This window comes from Tachysurus fulvidraco, chromosome 23 (genome assembly GCF_022655615.1).
Source record: "Tachysurus fulvidraco isolate hzauxx_2018 chromosome 23, HZAU_PFXX_2.0, whole genome shotgun sequence".
NCBI lineage: Eukaryota > Metazoa > Chordata > Actinopteri > Siluriformes > Bagridae > Tachysurus > Tachysurus fulvidraco.
This window is the reverse complement of record NC_062540.1, coordinates 10,353,347-10,375,712: the sequence shown is the minus strand read 5'-3', so window position 1 is coordinate 10,375,712 and position 22,366 is coordinate 10,353,347. Positions and strand designations below refer to the sequence as shown.

At 39.4% G+C, this 22,366-nt stretch overlaps 1 protein-coding gene across 5 annotated transcripts; it reads left to right on the top strand.

Annotated features, from left to right (window-relative positions):
• Positions 1-3,591: 3,591 nt before the first annotated feature.
• Positions 3,592-22,366, top strand: rbbp8l (retinoblastoma binding protein 8-like). 5 transcript variants are annotated; one of them, XR_003440456.2, is made up of 16 exons: positions 3,593-3,847; positions 6,944-7,014; positions 7,352-7,394; positions 8,039-8,134; positions 12,929-13,041; positions 14,298-14,373; positions 14,560-14,768; positions 15,053-15,105; positions 15,212-15,267; positions 15,476-16,133; positions 18,971-19,085; positions 19,178-19,212; positions 19,322-19,421; positions 20,901-21,011; positions 21,453-21,595; positions 21,750-22,366. XR_003440456.2 is itself a non-coding variant. In XM_027145321.2 (15 exons), the coding sequence occupies exons 2-14, from the start codon at positions 6,948-6,950 to the stop codon at positions 20,990-20,992; spliced, it is 1,713 nt and encodes a 570-aa protein (XP_027001122.1). In that variant the 5' UTR covers positions 3,593-3,847; position 6,947; the 3' UTR covers positions 20,993-21,011; positions 21,453-22,366. The 5 variants fall into 5 exon arrangements, 3 of the variants coding, with proteins under 3 accessions (XP_027001122.1, XP_027001121.1, XP_027001124.1); XR_003440457.2 differs by lacking the exons at positions 21,453-21,595; positions 21,750-22,366 and adding an exon at positions 19,610-19,690 and having other exon boundaries at positions 3,592-3,847; positions 20,901-20,989; XM_027145321.2 differs by having other exon boundaries at positions 6,947-7,014; positions 21,453-22,366.

Here is a 22,366-nt window from a genome sequence, read left to right as displayed (position 1 = left end):
GCATCCGGACTTGGCATTCTTGGATCCCAGGCGATATTACAGGGTGAAATTAAAACATCCAAAGAAGAGATCCCAATGGGCTTGCCTGGAATTACGATGCTTTGCTGAGCAAAAATATTCAAGAGTCCAGTAGTCTGTCCACACTAGGAAGGGTTGCCCAGCACCCTCTAACCAGTGTCGTCACTCCTCCAGGGGCCAACTTAGCCAAGAGTTCTGTCTAGTTCTGATAGAATATTTCTGTCCTGCCGGACTGAAATGCCTTGAGGAAAAAGCACAAGGATGGAGCTGGTTGTCTTTGGCGGATCGCTGAGACAGAATGACTCCCAAGCCGACATCAGATGCATCCACCTCCACAATGAACTTGGTCTGGTCTGGGTCAGGGAAAATCAGGATGGGAGCCGTCGTGAAGAGGCTCTTGAGTCTGGTGAAGGTATGCTCCACTTCAGGATTCCAGCTGAAGGCTTGGAGTGTGGAGGTTAGCCAGTGTAGGGGCCAGTGAAAGTGCTGTAGCCCCTGATGAACTTGCGATAAGCAGGCAGGGTAATACTGGCCTACAAAGCCAAAAATGGACCAGCTCCCTCTTACCTCATCATTCCTCGCACTGCACCCCGCAACCTCCGATCTACCAGCACTGCTCGACTGGTTCCACCATCTCTCAGGGTAAGAGGCAAGTATACTATAAGACTCTTCTCTGTTCTGGCACCAAGGTGGTGGAATGAACTTCCTCTAGAGGTCCGGACAGCTGAGTCACTGGCTATTTTCAAGCGGCGGTTGAAGACCTACTTATTGAGGAAACATTTCAACTAGCACTTTTTTCCTTATCTTTTGCATTTAAAAAAAAAAAAACTTTGACACTTTTTCATTGTAACTTTGAACAAATGTTTTAAACTCATGGTATCTTAAGTATGTAACCTAGTGAACCAGCATTAATGTATTCAATGTTAGAGATTTAAGCACTTATGTACGTCGCTCTGGATAAGGGCGTCTGCCAAATGCTGTAAATGCAAATGTAAATGTAAATGTAATACAGGGCAGGCAAAAACACCGAAATGAGAAGCAAACAGAATCAAACCAGGCAGGGCAGAACAGAAACAAGGCAGGATGAAATCATAGTGCACAGGGCAAACTGAGGAGACCATCTGGCAAGGAACCATGTAGTGGGAAGAGTGCTGACATTTCCCTGGACAATGATGTTTGTGGATGACATAATGGATCACAATGATGTTTGTGGATGACTGTAGTGAGAGTAGGGAGCAGGTGGAGGAACACCTGGAAAGGTGGAGGTCTGCTTTGAAAAGAAGAGGAATAAAAGTCCATCGTAGTAAGTCAGAATAGATGTGTTTCAACGAGAGGGAGGGAAGTAGAACAGTGAGGTTACAGGGGGATGAGGTCAAGAAGGTGCAGGAGTGTAAGTATTTGGGGTCAACCATCCAGTGTGAGAGGGAACGTGGAAAAGAGGTGAAGAGGTGAGTACAGGCATTTTGGAGTGGGTGGAGAAAAGTGTCAGGAGTGTTGTGTGACAGTAGAGTGACGGCAAGAATCAAAGGAAAGGTGTACAAGACAGTAGAGAGACCAGCTATGCTGTATGGGTTAGAGATGAGGAAAAGATACGAGTCAGAGATGAAGGTAGCTGAGATGAGGATGTTGAGGTTCTCTTTAGGAGTGTCGAGGATGGACAGGATTAAAAACGAACACATCAGAGGAGCAGCTCAGGTTGGCTGTTTTGGGGACAAGGTAAGAAGGCTAGATTGAGAGGGTTTGGACATGTACAAAGAGAGAGAGTGGTTATATAGGATGTAGAAGGATGTTCTAGATGGAGCTGCCAGGTAAGAGGTCAAGAGGAAGGGCAAAGAGAAGTTAATTGGTGTGAGAGAAGAGGATGCCGAGGATAGCGTTAGGTGGAAACAGACGATTCGCTGTGGCGACACCTAATAGGAAAAGCAGAAAGTATTATTATACAGTATTATTCTAATTCTGGGTACAGTATTTGTTCTCAAAATAGATCAAATTCTTCATGGCATGGATTGCATAAGTAAAATTCCTTTGAGATTATGAGGTTATGTTGACATGACATTATGCTACATTATGCTATATGTAGAATTTTCAGGTGTGCTGTCATGCTCTAAATGCTCTGATTTACTACATCCTAAAGGTGTTCAATTGGATCTGGTTACTGGGAAGACCACTGAACAACACTGTACTTATTGCCATGTTCATGAAACCAGTTTGAGACAACTTTGCTTTGTGACATGGTGTATTACTATGCTGGAAATAGTAATGCTGTGAAATTTTGGTGAGCTTGTATTCACTGCAGTGATTTTATCCATTGTGCCATCTACTGGCTATTGTTAGTAACTACCAACAAAAAAGTGCAACCACTAGGTAACAGCATAAATAGGTTTATTGTTACCACATTAAATTCTCTTAGAAAAATAATACCCCAGAAAGAATTCCATTGCATTTTAATGTCAACTTTACTTGGAGATCAAAAAACACAAATTATTATTATTTATTTAGCTTTTTACACTGAACAGAGGGTACTAATAAAATAGAGTAATGATACATTTCACTTTCTAAAGAAATTGATACCATATTTCTCACACTGGTCATACAATTATGTGAATTAATCTGCCCTCCTTTCTGGTTCGGCCTCGTCTTTGTGGCTTTATAGAGGCGGAGGTGCCATTTGGTCGCACCCAGTCCAGCAGGAATGCAGGTATCAGGAAACCTGCAGCCAGCTGAGAACGATAATGTGAGAAATTCACTCTCACATCCTGTTAGCATTATGTGGATTATGAAATGTCTGTCTTCATGTGGATTTAACAAGAGCTAGCACATGACCATCTGTAAACGAGTGTCTAATACTTTTTGTTGTGATGGCGTTAATGAAGTATGGGTCAAATCTGTGGTTTAGCATGTGGTTGTGCAGATCTCCTGTGTGTTTTGTCTGGTTCTATGTATCTGTGTATTTAGTTCCATTCTCTTGTTTCAAGTTAGAGAAGCATCTATCATAGGTTGTGTTAATAAAGCTTAGTTCAGACATATTTACAGACTATATCTACAGATTATATTATAAATGTTACATTATGGAACATGTGAAAGTTTCCTGAAACACAGCATTTTATTTGTTCAATGTTTTGGAAGGTTTTAATCATATAAATGAACAGTGTTGTATCAATTATATTCAACATACAGACAGTTTATACTCACATTTATTTTGTTTCCAAGTAATATCTGTTTAAAGACATCTAGCAACTTCTATGAAACTTAATATCATAAACATTCCTTACATTCCAAAACATTTTCATGCATGCAATCTGGTGTTCAGTAAGTCACAATGTAGGAAAAGGTGCTCTGTTCCTCTAAAGTTTACTTCTTCCTTTCCCTAATCACAAAATCATTGCAGAATAAAGCTGCTTTGTGTGTTTGAGGTTCTCTATATCCTTTCTAGGTTTTTTCCTCTCTCTGCTGTGAAAATCTGGTCAGTCAGGTTCAGCGGGATTTCAGCAAGACCGGTTTATCCAGGGAGAACTGGTGTTTGTGCGTTCAGGCAGGGAACTGCACCAACCTGTTCTACTCTGCCAGTGGAGGCGGTGGGGGGGGGATGGAGGGAGAAGCAGAAAGAGAAGAGAACGGCATGACGGAAAGAAAGACTTCTCTGCTCTATTCTTATTCTTTCACCAATTTTCTTGGATTTTGGCAGTTTCATATAACTTTGGCGATCATTCCGAATTTGATCAAGTGACACCAGTGGGGAAAGTGCTTTAACAAGGGCTGTATGTGATTGGCAGGCAGGGTGATTGCCAGCTGTTGGATTTGAGATCTGAATTCCACCAGGTGGCCAAGGGTGAGTTTGGAGTGTTGTTTTATTGGCGGGACAGGAGTACAGTTCTGACCAATTTGAAAACTACTCTAGAAATCTAGAAAGTGGGCTAGAAGAAGATGAGTGTGTGTGTGTGTGTGTGTGTGTGTGTGTGTGTGTGTGTGTGTGTGTGTGTGTGTGTGTGTGTGTGTGTGTGTGTGTGTGTGTGTGTGTGTGTGTGTGTGTGTGTGTGTGTGTGTGTGTGAATAAGAAAGGAAGACTGAAAGAAAGAGAGGCCTTGTGTAAGTAGTCTAATTATTAATGGCATCATGCATATGTGATTATAATAAGGGTGAATGCAAATGAAGGACATAAAATAATTAGCTAGAATTCATACCGTAAGTCCGTATTCATCCCATATTTACCACGTAAACTGTCACCATTTAGTATTCTGCAGTAATTTGACTTATTTTCTGTCATGTACTGAATACTTTATTCAGGCATACTAAATTAAAATAAATGTCAATTTAATAACATTACTTAAGGCTAATTACTTCTGAAGTTCATGTTATTTCTAACTAATACAGTAATAATGATGTTACTGAAAGCGAAGCTTAAAGAAAACTGTTAACTATATTGTTTATAACTGTTATATTACTGTACGCAGTTATATCTAGTGCTAGAACACCACAAAGTAAGTGTGGCATTTAGAAATTATTACTCATTCATGTTAAATAGCAGAACACTGCTTAGAGAAAAAATATAATTCTGATAACTTAAAAATAAAGCATATAAATATACAATTAGATGTATTTAAATATATAATTAGAAGGATTGTCTGTGTTTTAAATACATTTATTTTTGTCAACTAGAGTCAAAGTACATCTGCTTGTATGTTCTCCCATCATGCACATCTGTCTTACTCTGGGAATTGATGTAGTGATTTATTCAACAAGAATTTGGAAATAAAGGCATGTCCACAATCAGTTTAATGCACTTAGATTAAGTTATATTCCTATGCAGTTATTGTTATATTGCATTATATTAAGATTTAGCATAGTGTGTGTGTGTGTGTGTGTGTGTGTGTGTGTGTGTGTGTGTGTGTGTGTGTGTGTGTGTGTGTGTGTGTGTGTGTGTGTGTGATTTTGTGAATGCAATTGGCATGTTGTGTATGCCAGTGTATGTGTGTGTGTGCATGTGTGTGTGTGTGTGTGTGTGTGTGTGTGTGTGTGTGTGTGTGTGTGTGTGTGTGTTTTCTTGTGTTTTAATTTGCATGTGTGCATATTTGTTCATTTATCTCTCTACATGTGGGTGTGTATGTTTGAGACTGTACGTCAGTGATTTCTGTGCTTCGTAAGACAGGTTCTTTCTTGCTCATGCCTGCTAATGCGGGACACTGAACTAACATATCCCAACATGCACACAGACTGAGGGAGTGGGGGACAGAGTGCTCTTCCAAACTCATTAAAATCAGAGCTACAAACAGTTAGAAACTCTACTTCTTATGGCTTAGGTTTAAAATAGATAGAAGCGCAAATGAATACAGAGAATGAAGAATTTAAACAAATGTTGCTGTGTCTAAGTTTTATGATAATTATTTTGAGTATTGTTGTTATACACATTTAGGATGAATACACAGCATATAATAGTCATTCTGATACTGCTATGAATTAGGTAAAGGGTCAGAATGTACTTGATGTTAATTCATTAAAAAAAAAAAAGTGGAGTATTTGCAGCACATTTACATTGCTGCCAAGAGACGAGTGGAAGTGGAGGGGGGCAGCCTGGGCCACACCCTGTGGAGCGCCCTCAGCATACTCTGTGAAACTCGTTTGCTCCATTTATACAAATGTTTATGGAAAACGCTTGCACATCTATGGTTGCTCTAGTGTTCATAAGATTGTTAAATCCCTTTTTTTATTGCAGTCAATAAAAGCTTTCACACTTCACATAAGCATGCTCCCCTTACTCTAAAACAATTCAGTCAGCAAAAAAATGCTCTTTTATTATATTATTGTGTTACAGAAGTTAAAACTACTCCCTTTTCACTTTGAAGATGTGTTGCATGTTCTACCTGAATGTACAGAAATGATCAGAAATTAATTTTTACCACACTTCTGGTAGCGGCTGTTTAAAAGAATTTGAGTCAGTTATGTGAATGAGTCAACGTCTCTTCTTTTTTTTCTCTGGGCTTATTTCGATTTCATGGCATACAGTCAGCAGAACTGAACCTGTCTGATCAGGCAGTTGCTATTGGGTGACCCAAGGATGTTTGTTTAGAAATCTGATCTGATCTTTTAAGGTTTACATTTCACAATCACGCTATCCTTCAGGCCATATGTGAGAGTCCAGTCTGGAAGACTGAAAGATGCCTGAGATAAGATCAAAAACCTTATTCTGTACTTGAATGTCATTGTATTTGACTCCTTGCACATATTTTGAGTCTGGTTATGTTGCTCTTAGAGATTTGTTAGGGTCTATATGCGAAATATGCATATTTTTTTCTTTTAGAGACAGAGGGTCAATAGATATCACTCTCTCACTTTCCCACACATTTCTCTTCCTCTTAATCGTTCTGTCTCTCATACACTGTACATACACAATTCACACACATACACAAATATAGTTATGCCTGAAGCAGTGTAGTGAAACCAGTCTGACCAGGGTAGACTGTAATTATTCTTAATATCTTCTCTATGAAGTTTGCTGTGCTTTTTTAGCAGGTTAAGCCCTAAGACGAACAACCTTAAAGGTTATTGTGCATTTTTTAAATATTTTTATGAAATCTGACTTTTTTATGAATTGTGTATTTAGGAGTCCACTTAGGCATAATTTAAAAAAACAACAACTTTATTCTAAGCACATGCTAGCAGGTGTATTGTGGTCTTTGATTAAATAAATGAATAAACTATGATTTTTTATTCATAATAATATAACTTATGGATTATTAAGAGAATTGCAGAAAGTTTCAGGGCTAAATATAGTCTTCTCTCTCTCTTTCTCACTCTGCTTCTTTGTGTGTGTGTGTGTGTGTGTGTGTGTGTGTGTGTGTGTGTGTGTGTGTGTGTGTGTGTGTGTGTGTGTGTGTGTGTGTGTGTGTGTGTGTGTGTGTGTGTGTGTGTGTGCACGCATGATCTGTAGCAGAATGGCTGTGGAGAATTTTACTGAACTGATACATAAACTGAAAGAGGTCCATGAGCAGGAACTAGAAGGTAAGCTTACGCTTCTCATGACTGGATTGTTTGACAATATGGGCATAACAAGGCAATGATTTGGAGCCATTTAAAATGCAACAATTAAATTTAATCTATGCAACAAGCATTAATTGACTATTGATTAAAAAGCTGACTAAATTTTAATTATTTTCATAAACTGAGAGACAACTGGTATGCATAATACTATATGCACACCATCTATTAGTTACGCCATAAACACACACACAGACACAAACACACACACACACACCTTATAAATATATATTACATTTTAATAATCATTTCATATATTGATTTTTTTTCTCCCTATTTCTCCCTATTTCTATTTCAATAGGTTTGCAGCAGAAGGTGCTTGAGCTGACCAATAAGAAAAACTGGTAAGATTTTTTTATGTTGTCTTCTTAATTACATTGATTTATAGTTTCTTCCTTAGAATGTTTATAATAAATATTCCCTTTAACTATATTCTTGCTAGAAAAATTCAGCTGAGAGACATAAGTTTTCTAACTTTTCCCATTTCCCCTACGATATTTATGGTCAATACAGAGCAGCCAACTGAACAGCAACCAGTATTGATGGCAACATGTTTTAAATAGTTTTTTTGTCCTATGTTCATGTGTAAGGTCTGTGGACCAAATCTAAATTACGTTTAATCTGGTTTATTGTCCACCAAAGATTTCAGGCCGGTATCAGTGTTAGGATCAGGAACTTAGTTTAGCCCAAAATTAAATAAATAATGAGACAGTGTAGGTCACAGTTTCTGCATCCCTTTATCCCTATTGTGTTAAAGCAGGGAAAGCATTCAAATGTGCAGTACAGGAAGTGGTCCAGGACCAGTGATTTAGGTGATGGAAAACAGTCTGCACTAGTTCTAATATAAAAAACATCTGCACAGTTTTTCAAATAAACTTTTGCCCATACATACTTGTAGATATTTTTAAGTATAGAATGTACAGCTTTTTTAAGCCAGATTCATTGCGAACAGGCTTTTTGTATGTTTGAGTCTTTGTTTGTGTTGTAGTGATGCAAAGAGACTTGAGGAGCTGTATAACAGGAACCAGCAACTGAGAGAACAACACAAGATGCTGACAGAAAACATAAAACAGCTAGAAAACATGTATGTACATATATGTGTGTGTTTGTACCTGTATGTGAGGTGTGGTGAATGTGTGTGTGTGTGTGTGTGTGTGTGTGTGTGTGTGTGTGTGTGTGTGTGTGTGTGTGTGTGTGTGTGTGTGTGTGTGTGTGTGTGTGTGTGTGTGTGTGTGTGTGTGTGTGTGTGTGTGTGTTACTATGTATCTGTATGTTTGGGACTGTGGGCATGTATTCAGATGCTAAGAGGAGGGTGTGTAACAACAGTATTATAATACTTACAGATGCTAATTGTCAGATAAAGACAGGCTGTGAGACAGGCTGTGTTTATTAAGAGAAACATTTCCAAAAAATATTAGGCAAAAGGTGTGGGCATGGTATCCAAGTAGACACTAGAATGAAATGAGCTGCATGGTGATGTGATATGGCATATTCTCTACAGTGCAGGAACTGTGAGCACTGTGAGCTTGGTACTTTTAAAAGGTGCAAGAGAAGCAGCTGATTTCTTGGTTGACTCACTTGACATGGTCATTGGTAATGTCAGACTTTTATTCACCCTCAACTTCTCTCTAAAGCTGATCATACCTTGATGCAAACTAGGGAAAACTGAATACTCACTATGTTAACACATAAAATTTAAGCTGTAGGAAGCACTAAGAGAAGTCTCGGGTGAGTATTAGAGACTAGTCATGAGGATTGGGGAAGTTTGGTGGTGAGGATTGGGGAAGTTTGGCAAGAAAATCAACATCACTGTGGGACTGGGGAGGTCGGGGTGTGTCCAGCAGGACTAGCTTAGCAGCAGACAGCGCTTAGGGAACCTTGGCTGTAGCACAAGCTTTGCATAAGCTGACCACATGATGTTGCCAGTATTTACCCTGCAGTAGCACACCTGGTGGCCAGTGGTGACTGATGTGTGGGCCCAGGATATTAGCTTGATATTCAGGTAGCTAGAAACAAAATGCCTGTTGGAAGGAAACGAGGAAGGCGAGCATTTTGACCACCAACAGCTCTTGATTGTCAATATAATAGTTGCAATCTGCCTGTTTTTTGAAGAAAAAGGCAGCCTGCTGTAGCTTGGGCTTTTCTCCAAAATGCTGGAAGAGGATGGCTCCTAAACCAGTTCCTCCTATCCACTGCCATGATGCATTCTTAAACTGGGCCATGGCTTGGTCATAGGTGTTCCAGACAAGGCGTTTGATACGAGGGAGAGAGTGATAGACTGAAACCCTGGATGACATGCTGATAGGATTTTTAAAACCCCAGAAATCCAAGTCTTTGGTGGTTCATGGAGGTGGCTAATCCACCACTGCATTCACTTTAGCTTTATTTATAATGATGCACTGGAAGAACTCTCCTCCTGTTCATAAAGCTTAAGCTCAAGCAGTCTCTGAAAGTTTCAGCAGATGTGCTGAATGCAGGCCTTGTAGGATGGAGATTTCACCAGTTTATCATCAATGTAAGCCCCCACAAATGTTCTTATTATGTCTCTCACTACATGGTTTATAAGGCACTGGAACATGGAGGGGGCACTAGAGCATATACAGAATGTGCTGAAGTTCATCTTCCACTTTGTGGATGCACTCCAGGTTGTAAGCACTGCCTAGGTCCTGCTTGGTGATGGGCAAGGGATAGATATATTTGATTGTGCAAAACACAGAAGTCAGGAAACAGAGCAAAGTAAATTAAAAAAGAACAAGAAAAAACAACAGAGCATGCATAAATAAAAGGCTTGTTAATGTCACCACTAATAAACAAAACATGCACTACATTACATGTAAATCTTTCTCACTGTAGATCTATCTCTCTCTCTCTCTCTCTCTCTCTCTCTCTCTCTCTCTCTCTCTCTCTCTCTCTCTCTCTCTCTCTCTCTCTCTCTCTGTGTCAGTGTGAGGATTTGTAATGGATTATTTTATGTCTTGATGGGGAATGTCTTGATGAGTTTTTTAATATAGCTTTTATTGACAAAACTAAAGAGCCGACGGTTCCCTTTCGATGGAACTCAACACTGCATCAAGGCTAACACTATGGGAACGCTGCTTTGAGGAAGTCAAAACTAATTTGACAAAACTGAAACTAATTTAACACCAATTTAATGGCTCAGAAAGGACAAGGAAGTCCATATAAGGCCATCTACGTCACATTACTCGTGCTTCTTTGTCCTCAGGAAGCGTTCTGTGTATGTTTGTGATGATTGTTTGTGTAGAGCAGGGGAAAAAAATACTAAAAAATGACAATAATAAATAAATATATATTTCAAGTACTAGACAGGGAAAAGTATGATGTTGCTGACTAAGCATTTTAAGAGGTGCGTGCATCCGTTCCCCACTATTTGCATTGTTTGTATGGGAGAGGAGCATGCCCGTTCGGCTCTCTAGGGAGCTAGCTGCATGCATTGTGAGGGGCTTTCCTCTGCACAAACTCTAATCCCACCAGCTTCGATCGTGGGGTTCGCAGGTAGCAAAGCAAGAGACGGGTCCTTCCCAGGCAACTGCCATATTTCCCAGACCTAAATGCACAGGTATTGAGGTCTTGGGGAAATCCCTTTTCAGGGCGTCTTTTTTCCCTAGCTATGTCTAACTTTTCAGCCATTATGAGGCTTGAAATCATGGATATGGGGCGATGTCTAGGACTGAAAAGACACTTGTGAACTGTCTCTCTCCTACATTGCCCACATGGAGCAAGCCGGCACATCCCTCCAAGCCATGTAGAGCTACTTCAGCCCTTGTGGGAATAGGCTATGTGGCAGCAGGCCAAGCAGGTGTGGCTCTGCACACCATGGCGGTTTTATCAGGTCTACCAGGCACAAAGTAGATGGCCCACTCCATAGGCCATTCAGTGGCTTCACTGCCACAGAGAGGCACTTGTGGTTTAGCAGAAATAAAAAATAAAGATAAATCCTTTCTTCTGGACAGCCCGATTTCACCTGTTTGGTGGCACAGTGAGTACTGTTGTCAACAGGCACCAGGAGGCATTCAGGGAGTTTATCCCTTGCTGTGCCGAGCAGTATGGGCCATCTTCTAGCCAGCAACAACCCCCTCTTAGCTCACTAAGAGTGGTGAAAAGGGTGAGTGTGGTGGCCTTAGCCCCTGTCTAAAACTAAGGAGGCCGGTCAGTGTGTCCAGGCTCAGACCTGTCAGGCAAGAGAAAACCTTAGGACCATCATCTCGGCCAGGTGGGCTAATAAGGAATCCTGATGCCCGAGGGCTGTGGCTCTTAGGAGCATCCTTTTCAGGAAGACTTCTCCTACTTGCTTCCCCACTGCCTCTGGCACTTCGGGGAGCAGTGGGGTCTGAGCCCGCTCCTCTTCTTTTCACTGACCAGTTCACTCAGTTAGCACTTGCCAGTGTGCTGTTTCAGGGCACCAGGGAGATAGGCGTGAGGTTAACACCACTCTCTGACAACCGGGCCTAGATGCCCTGGTACAGATATGGCAGAGGCTCCGTTTGTATGCCTTTCTTTCAGTAGTGCACCACAACTGAGTCAACCTTCTCCTAGTTGCTCCTTGTTGGCCCTTTTGAGTTTGGTTCATGGACTTAGTCTAACTCCTAGTCTAACTCCACGTGAGGTCTCTGGCAAGAAGGATCTCCTCTCAGGCACAGGACGCAATCCTACACCCCTACCCTGAGATGTGATCTCTTATGTCAGGTGACGGAGAGTCTATTGAATGCTAGAGCTCCCTCCACTAGGAAGCTGTATGCTTTGAAGTGTAGTCTTTTCTGCCTCTGGTGTGATGAACATTGTCGGGATCCAGTTCACTGTAGGTACAGTGCTGGGGTTTCTACAGTCTCGCCTGTCCCCATCGCTGCGAACCACAAACCTGTCCTCGGGGGCCTTTTTTTGGGTAGGCACCCTCTGGTCTGTGTTCTGAGCAGTGTCAGGTGGCTGAGACCATCCTGTAGACTATGCCTTCCTTCCTGGGCCTCTCTGTGCTCCTGGAGGGACTGCTGGAAGCTACTTTATGTCCACTGCTCAAGCTCATAGTCGTAACTCCTCTTCCTTGTTTGTCTGTTTTGGGTGCCAGTCTGTTTGGGGTAATCCAGTCTCCAAACAGCACATGGGTAGTTGCCCATTACTCAGGCCTATGAGGTGCGCAGTGTTGTCTCAACTCTTGGCTTCAGTGCTCCCTACATTAGGGGTATCCCCTCATCCAGCCAGGGGTGTTCACCATAAAGATATTTGTGCTGAGGTGGGTCGCTCTTCTTCCGACACCTTTTTTCAGGTTCAGTAACCTGAACCGGGACCCCACTCCATTGTCCCAGGTCCTGCAGGGCTATTGAGGTTTTGCTCCCTGTTCACTTGTGCTCTCTCATGGCCTCTGGCACAGTTATCGACCGGGGCATGGTGGTAGTGTGTTTTGACATTCCCACAGCTTTGAGTTACATAACCCTGAGAATGGAACGAGACACTGCGTTGGTGGCCATGTGCGTCCACACCTCGTGCGTCCACTTGCACTTTCTTCAGTCAAATACTAAATGTGATGTAGATGCCCTTATATGGACTTGCTGACACCTAATAAGTACCTTACATGTCCTATTAAACGCTATTAAATTGGCGTGTTTGCACAAAGAACTTCAGACACAACTTCCTCGAAGAAGCGTTCCCATAGCATCAGCCCTGATGCAGCGTCTCATTCCCTTCTCAGTAAACAGGGGCTACATACGTAGGTCTAGGCAAAGTATTAATAAACTGCAATTACAGTTATTTCAAGAATAGTAAGACAAATATGTGTGTGTGTGTGTGTGTGTGTGTGTGTGTGTGTGTGTGTGTGTGTGTGTGTGTGTGTGTGTGTGTGTGTGTGTGTGTGTGTGTGTGACCACAGGTTACGAGCTGGGTTGTGTGACAGGTGTACAGTCACTCAGGAGATGGCTAAGAAAAGACAGCAGGAGTATGAAACCTCCCAACTTCAGAGTTTGCAGCACATATCCATCTTAAGTAGGTTATGCATATGCAGACACAGGGTTCCTAGAAGCAATCAGGTACACAAACTGTCAAAAAAAGTTCATAAAAAAGTTATAAATTAAAACAATTACTAAAAGCATTTACTAATAGCTCCAGGGATCACTATATGCAATATTACTCTAAAATGAGTTGTAGTGTTGTAAATGTTCTTAGAGCTGCACTTAATGAGGAGCAGGAGTTAATTCAAAGAAGGAAAATCTAAGCAAGGAATACAACATATGCATCAACCCGAACCATTTTGCATAGAACACTATTAGAAAAAAGTGTGTTAAAATAGGTTATTTAAAGGTTTCATTAAGTGTCCGTTATGGTGTGTGTCCAAAAAAACTGGTCTTCTTTCTGATATTGAAATAGAAATGAAACTGCTCAATGAGTTGAGCTGGTGTACAGTAGCTAAACAAGAAAAGCACAGAAAGAAACGAGTTTGTCTTGAAATAATCAACATGCCTAATTAAGAGAAAAAAATACATGGTACATCACAGCATCATAATAATCCATCATCATGAAATATTTCCATATGTAACAACTCACTGCAGGTGACTGAAGGACTTGACTGCAATTTTGGGTTTATTTGGTGATTGGTTACTCATGTCCACTATTGTAAAACATTTCCAATAACGTTTGGACACATCTACAAATTGTAGTGTCTTCTACATTTTAACTAATTTCTAAATGGACACTATGACATATGGAATCATCCAGAAAATTTGTAAATGAGCAAAAAAATTTATTTGTTAAATTTTTAACATTATTTCTAATAGACTATTGACTTCTCAACCAGCTTCACTGAATTTCTTCACAAATAGTTACCAAATAGGCCTAACATCTTATCTTATATCTTATAAGTTCTAAATGACAAATAATTGTTTTGGGAAACAATTATCAAGACTATTACCCAATGATACATTAACAAATTTAAAGTTAGTTAAAATGAAAGTTCTTTAAAGTTGCTTTTTGAAAATATTCATTGAATTGAATTTGTCTTAGATACAAATTTCTACATATAAGTACTGTAGTTTTGGAATTATAGTTTCAGCAACCACAGTATAATTTAACAGACAACATTCAGCTAAAAACAGAATACCAGGAAAACATGATGAAAACATTATTTAATCTCTGAATGGATGGAATGTAAATACCAGATATTTCAAGGATCACTGGCTTCTCTAAATCTTTTCCTTGTTATGTTCTACTGTTTTTTTTTGCTGTTTATTATTCTGCTTCTATAGTGGGTGAGATCAATGCGTTGGTGAAAGAGAATGAAAAATTGAAAGAGGAGGTGAAGAGTTTACGAAATCGAGTAGAGTAAGTGTCTTGCTCATGCAGTATGTGTCAGCATGTTTCACTATGAATACACTTGGTAAAGGGGTTGGTAATTATAAATATGATGTAATATGAGTAATATTAAGTTTGGGTGAGACATTACATTACATTTTAAGTACTTAGTGCCAGTTATGCATTTAACTGCATGTTCTGACCTTGACCTTTCAGGCAACAGAATGGTCACCAAGACAGAGCAGGGACTCCTGAAGTTAAGCATTCTCCTGACCCTACAGCCACTTCCCTGTCTATGGCTACCTCCATTCTGAAGAATGATCAACCAGCACCAGGGGGCGCCACTAAACCGACAGCCATTGTGAAGCATGAAAGTGAGTCCAGGCAAAGTAAAGATACTCCAGATGAAAGACAGGAGATGTCAGGTAATCCCTCAGTGATATACTGTACATACTCGCAGTGCAGTCATTTCCTTATTTATTTAATGATAAATGCAAACACATTTAAATATATCTAATATTAATCTTGAATTTTGTATTATAGTAATCTTTTTATTATTCTTTATAATAACCTTTTGTTCTATGTTTATGTTCTGTAAAGTGGCTTTGAGACAATGTCAACTGTAAAAAGTGCTATACAAATAAATTGAATTGAATTGAAAATTGAATTAATTTTTCCTATTAACATTACATTACCATACTTATTACAGATAAAGAGTCAGAGCACAGACGGTTACAAGGGTGGAGTTTAACACATCTATTTGTAAGTAATCATAACATTTAACATTAAGTTAAAGGTTTTATGACTAATCTGCATTAGGGTTTTTTTTTGTTTTTTTTTTATGTGGTTGGGTGTCAATATTTTTCAGGACTCAAGTAGGCAGCCAACGTTTCCAGCAAACCAAGCAGCATGGAAAGAGAGAAGGTGAGGTTTTTAAAGATTTTAAACCTATTACATGTGATAATGTAACCTCTAGGTTAGCAAGCTCAGCTACAGTAGTTAATTTAGCCAAAAGCTGAGGCATCTTTCATTTTCAATTCTGAATAAAAATATAGAATATGCCAAACTAGCACTATAATATACTAGAACTATTCATTCCTGCTTCTTAACTCTTGAATTCTTTTTTCTACAGAGCAGTTAGCATGGACTCTACGGAGGTTCGTCCATCACCCACCTCACCTTCCTTCACTCCTCACCTCCGCCTTCTGAAGAACAACCACCTGTTCTCCACGAGGCACTCTGAAGACCGTCCTTCTGTTGTGTCTATCCCTTTGCGGCCCCATCCAATTAAAACTACCCCATCCAACCTTCCCTGGCCACTGCCTGAACGATCAGACTGGGTGTCAGTAGCAAACACTGGCACCAGTGGTGGCATGGCGGTTAGTCCAAACCTGAAACATGACTCTAGCTCTCCCATTCTTCGCTTTTCAAGCCTGGCTCCACCAGGCCTTGAGTCCCACCTACAATCTCGAAGCCCTGTTCACCCACGACCCATCTACCCATGCCCAAGAAACCTGTTAGAACTGACAAATGCCAAAGACAAGAAAACACCAACGAGCTCCGGGACGAGCTCAGAGCATGAGAGGATCTTTGGTGAAAATCTACGAGAAGGAGATGAAGAGGCACCTTTGGACCTGTCCAGTGTCTCTGGCCCCAAAATCAAACAAACAGAGATGGACTTGGCATCATCTTCATCTTCGTCTCCTCCGGCTCCATTCTCCTCACCATCTTCAGCTCAGTATGGCTCTAGTCCTCAGAGTGATCCACAAACAGGGGATACAAAACCTCAGGTACTTAACACAAATCTTGTATCTGTTTCACTATATTAAAACTGCTGAATGTAAAATTTTTGATATTATCCCATATACTGCAATTTGCATTCTTATACACATCTCTATATAGAATTCAAGGTTGCATCCAAAACCTCATATATACTCTGACAAACTATGTGATACATTGGTCCAATTATGTGTTTATAATTGCTTTCTCAGTATTACAGAAGCTTTTGAAAATAAACTTGAAAATGAACATCAGAACTACTTTTACATATGAAAGAGCAAAATATATCATTTGGCCTGGTGTAATCCTACTGGATATGATTCTATGGTCATTGGTTTACAAAATGAATGGGAGACCTGCATGTTTTGTTGATAAATCTGCATACATAAACCTTTGAATACACTGGAGGCAGGATTAGTTCTGAGGGACTGCCCCATTTAAACACATTACATAACAAAAGCAGTCCAATGATCAATAAAAGTATGCCCAAATTAGTCCAAATTAGAATAGTACACAAACTCTGCTGTCATCTTTAAACAACTTTCAGTTATTCCTGATGTGTCTTCATGGCATTGTGAAGCATGTGAATAAATAACCATCATGCCTATCCCATGCCAAATGCATTGATATTAACATGGAGTCACCCCTCCCTTTGAAGATACTGTATAACAGCTTACAATCTACTAGTTTAGCTTTCTACAAGTGTGACTGTGGGAATTTGTACCTATTCGGTGCATTTGTGAGGGCAGGCAGTGATGTTGGACAACACATTGGTGTTAAAATGGTGTTGAGCTCTAGGTCATGTGCAGGCCACTGGAGTTTCTTCACATCAAACTCAAACCATGTCTTTATAGTTGTTGTATTGTGCATAGGGGCACAGGCATACGTTGTAAGCATTGTCTAAAATGTTCTAATATTCCGTACAATTAAACATTACCTGTTAATGGAACTAAGAGGCTGAGCCCAAACCTTGAAAAACAGCCCCAGATTTCTCATCCACCAAACTTTACTGTTGGCTCTGTGCATTCCAGTAGATAGTCCCATGACTGTTATGTACTGAAACGTGGTTTATCTCTTCAGAGAACACATTTCCACTGCTTCTGTGTTTAGCAAGTTTTACACCTCTCTAGTTAATTTTTCTTCTGCATAATGATTGCAGGCTTGTTTGCAGCTGCTTCTAATTCAAGGTTCTACTGCTAGTTTAGATATGAGGTTTCTTTTCCATACTATATGTTTTAGCCCTCAGTGTCCCTGTTCTGTGTATTTGGATAGGTTTATGGCTATGTAGATGCATGTTTTCCATAATAATATGTACAGTCAACATTTGAGGTCACTGAACTTTAAAATACAAGCCCTCTAACTGCCAGTGTTTGTCTATAGAGATTGCATGGCTATGTGCTTGACTTTATAACCAGTTAGCATTGGGTGTATCTGAAACACCTAAACTCAGTCAATTGGTGGGGTGTCCACATAATTTATCCATATAATAAGTTAAACAGTGGCAGGATCTCACACTCTCACCAATGCAGCTCAAGTACAATTCCAGGGCAGGGAACCAACTTAGGCTAAAGCTAATCAAGCATAGATAACATTGGAAAGTTGCATCAGTATGGATTTTCCATGTAAACCCTGTGCAAAAATCAAACAGGGAACAGCCAACAGATCAGCCAGGTCATCCTCATCAGCTGGTTGTTAGGAGTGGTGGTAGAGGACTAGTTACACGTGCAACTATGGTTGTGTAGATCTCAGATTAGCATCAATATTCACTGTCATTCTCAATCAACCTGGCAAGAATATTTGAGGGAAAGCTTATATGATGAAACTCACTTCTATATCATCCCTGTCTGTGTCAAGGTTTTCTATAATACTTTTTGAAAAAAGAAAAAAAAAACAACCAACCTACCAATGCTTCCTCTCGTTACTTCTTCACCTCTTTGTTTTATGGATAGCCTGAAAATAGAGATCTGAATATAATGGCATTATTATACTAAAAAGGAAACAGAATTTTCATACCATAAACTAATGTCACCTTCATTTAGAGAAGTAGAAGAAGTAGTTATTGTGTATATATGTGTATATGTGGCATTGTGTGGGGTTGTTGAGTGTACTCTATGTGAAGCATGCTCTGATCATCACTAATGTTGTTGGGAAATTTATGGCTAGCAGTGGACATTCAAAGCAATTTTATTTTTATAGCACTTTCAACAATGGACATTGTCTCAAAGCAGCTTTACAGAATATAAAAGATAGAGAACAAAAATGTCAAGGTTTAATATTAGACTTATTTCTATTAATACTCTCTAATGAGCATAGCCTGAGGTGACTGTGGAAAGGAAAAACTTCCTAAGATGATATGAGGAAGAAACCTTCATTATATGCTTACCATTTAGCAGTGGACAACATGGCCATTTGGTTAATTGATCCTTTGTGAACTCATCTGTCTTCCAAAAGTTTAGACTGTTGTCTGGTCTATAGTCTGGTCCTGGTCTATGCTACATTTTTCTATGTTTAGGTGTACACTGAGATGTAGGTTTGTGTAGGTCATATCTTTGCCTATTTTTCTTCTTACCCCCTATCCCCCCTCACACACACACACACACACACACACACACACACACACACACACACACACACACAAACACAGAGAGAGAGAGAGAGAGAGAGAGAGAGAGAGAGAGAGAGAGAGAGAGAGAGAGAGAGAGAGAGAGAGAGAGAGAGAGAGAGAGAGAGAGAGAAATAATGAGACTGACTAAGTTAGCAAGAGAGATAGGGCATGTTTGAGTATGAAAATTGCATTCTAAGAATGTTTTTTTTATTTGCATTCTATCTTTCTCTTGTAATTCTGAAGAGAGAAGAGACAGAAGGACGACAAAAGGAAGTAGGAGATGAGGGAAGTGAGAAGAATGAGAATGTAGACTCAGAAAAACTGAAAGTTCCCACTTTGACCATTTCACTTCGCCCAGGTAGAACATCTGAATAATTACTCATTTCATATCATGTAAATTAAGGGAAAAGAATTCCTGAGTAATTAATGTGTTACTGTTTGTCCTCCCAGTCGTGGTCCTAGAGTCATTAAAATCAACAGGACAGGTAACTTTTTGACTTCTATTGGGTAACTTCTATTATCGGTGTAATACTACTGAGACACTGTCAATAATTTTTATATTAAATAAATGTTATAAATGATGTACTGTTGCAGAAAGTGCAAGACATGGAGGAAGACAGCAGGAAGGACCCGGATGAAAAAGAAGACAGTAAACAGGGAACAGTGAGGAAGAGACCAGGCCAGAGTCCTGAAGGTATGAAGGCAATGTTGTCATTAGTGGAGATTATTTGGGGGAGTTATTCAGGAGTTTTACCGTGCTCTTTCTCCTATATGACATTCTCCTTATCCTAACTTTTTTTTTTTTTTTTACTTTTTTTACTTACTCTAATGATTGTTTTTGTTATAATTTGCATTTCTTTCTTTCTTTATTTTGTCCTAAAGGGTTTAAAAACTAATAGGTCCCAGTGTGATCTCTAATTTAAAGGAGATTCCAACATCATATGGAATCTATGCCACAAAGAAGTGAGGCTATTTTTACTACCCAGTATTAGTATGGTGTACCTAATAAAGTGTTTGTATAATTTTTGTGTCTTTGGTTAGAGGGGGTTCATACCGTAGGGTTCATGAGAAGAAGCTAATTATTAAGATTCCTTTAAGACAAGATTGTATCATGCACTTCCTGCAGATTTTTTAGGTTCACAGGTTTTAAGGTGTTCTGTTGGATTCAGATCTGGTGACTGGGAAGCCCAGTGAAGAACATTGTACTTATTGTGATGTAATTTAAATAAGTTTGAGATGACTTCTGCTTTGTGACATGATGCATTGTCATGCTGGAAGAAGCCATTAGAAGATAAGTAAATTGTGGCTCTGAGGATGTGATAGCTTAGCGGTTAATGTTTTGGACTACCAATCAGAAGGTTGTGTGTTTGAATTCCAGGTCCACCAAATTGCCTCTGCTGAGTCCCTGAGCAAGGCAATTAACTCTCAATTGTTCGGTTGTATAAAATTACATAATATGTAAGTTGCTTTGGATAAAGGCTTCTGCATCACATTTTCCCCCATTCTGACAGTTGATCATTCATCGTAACTGCAAGATTTTATGCTATGCTTTGATTCCATATGATTGACTGATTAGATAATTGCAAAAATGTGTAGGTGTGCAGTTATTCTTGTTCCTAATAAAGTGCTCATTGAATATATTTAAAAACCCACTCAATAGTTAATAATCATTTTCAAGAAGCAACTTACTGTCAGTCACACAGGGTACCTTTTTTAAGGCCTGTTAAATGTGACAAAACAACAATAATAATCAGTAGTTTAAAACATTGCAAACAGTATTTATTATTATTATTATTATTATTATTATTATTATTATTATTATTATTATTATTATTATTATTATTATTATTATTATTATTATTTTAACACCATTTTGTGATGCAGGGAATTAGTATAGTGTCATCACACATGCATGCACACAAAACACACACATACACACCCAGCCCAGGCATACATATAGAAATAATACCTATGGTGCATAATACCAGAAGTGCTATTGTTAGAATACAAAGAATTACTGAAATTAATATTGACTCTAATTGTAGACCAACAGTAAGATCAGCAAAACCCAAAGGTGTTCAGCACTCAGCTATACTCAGCTATAAACTTCCATGAAAGAGCTGTCCATTATATTATTTTTATTTTATTTTGTTCTCTTGTTTTACTGGCATAGTCTATCCACGGCGCCTACCAAAAGAAAAGAAAATGAGGACAACAACACTGCTGCCACAAGGGACCAACCTTGGAGACTCGGAGCAAGGCTGAAATCAAAGTCATGTACAATGTCAGTTAGAGTTTTTTATTCATTTAAATCTCATGATTTCTCATGTGTAGGAACCCACTTTGCTTTAAAATTAAATTGTTTAAAAGAAAAACACTTCCTTGTCATCTGGAGATTACAAGTTTGAATCTTGACAATGCTACAACCAAATGAGGGTGTCTGTAATGCGGTCAGCATGTGCTTCTGAGTGTGTTCAGCCGCCCTCTGATATAGTGTAAGGAGTAGAATGGTGCAGAGGTTTCAAGTGTCTTGATGGAAGTACATGCTAACGTGCCGTTTCCCTGGTAGATTCCATATGATAAAGAAAATCCAGCTAGTGGGTAGAGATTGTAAAATGACCAAATTGGGATAAAATGATAAAAAATTAAATCAATCAATGAGTTTGCTTCATATTAGGTTTAATAACGTCTTGCTGATTAAAGGATTTGCTTTGTTTTCTTGCAGTGTACCGCAGTTTTCTTACGGCATACAAAAAGTGCATGCCATTCTGTACCCATGCATCAAAGATCTGATGTTTTTCTGGTGTTCTGAATTCCTGTACAGAAAAAGAAGCCTACTCTTCGTCATTGCACTATAGCAGCAGGCAGGTCAGAAAATCACACAGGAAAGACAAATAAAACATGTCTTAGCACTTGTTTCTCAATATTACTCTTGTTTTTTGGAGATAACACGGCCTGCTACCCAGATCAGCTACACTTTATGCACGCCACATAAGAAAGACTAATCTTGAGATTTCTCCAGATTTCCCTAGGAAATGAAAGAGGTCTCCACTTCCTGCCCTAAGAGTGTGAACAAAATTAACTTGTGAGCAGACATTATTTCTTATCTTTGTCACAAATCATCACATCTGTCTGTCCACCATTTCTTCTCCCCACTTCTCTTCATACATGAACCATTGTATCAGCTTCCAGTTTCACTTCCTTGATCAGTTTAAGCCTGATGTCTTTCAAAGAAGCAAATTACTGTCAGTCAGACAGGGTATTTTTTCCGTTTTCTTTTTTTTTTTAAAAGCCTGTCTCTTGCAAATGTGACGAAAAAACGAAACATCCTCCCCTTCCCCTTTTTGGTTTTTGCGCTGGCAGAACACATTTTGTAAGAGTGAATTTTCCACTCACAGCAGCTGTGGCCATTTCAAGCATGTAAAGGGGTGGGGGAAGGTGTAACACTGATAGCAAAAAGATGTGTGTTTATTTTAATTTAGCCGTGTCACACTCCATGCAGTTAATTACAGTCTAAAATGTTCTTTTGAGTCAGTGAAGGAACACATGTCTTTATGTTTTGTAGAATGATATCTGACAGGCTTGACAGAACGTATTAAAATGTATCAGTGCACATTGAAATAAAAGGATATGAGCTAT

Coding starts and splice junctions, on each gene's coding strand:
- rbbp8l (XM_027145321.2), top strand. CDS start 6,948: ATGGCTGTGGAGAATTTTACTGAACTGATACATAAACTGAAAGAGGTC. Junction 14,374..14,559: donor AGTTTACGAAATCGAGTAGA/GTAAGTGTCTTG, acceptor TTGACCTTTCAG/GCAACAGAATGGTCACCAAG. Junction 19,213..19,321: donor CATTAAAATCAACAGGACAG/GTAACTTTTTGA, acceptor GTACTGTTGCAG/AAAGTGCAAGACATGGAGGA.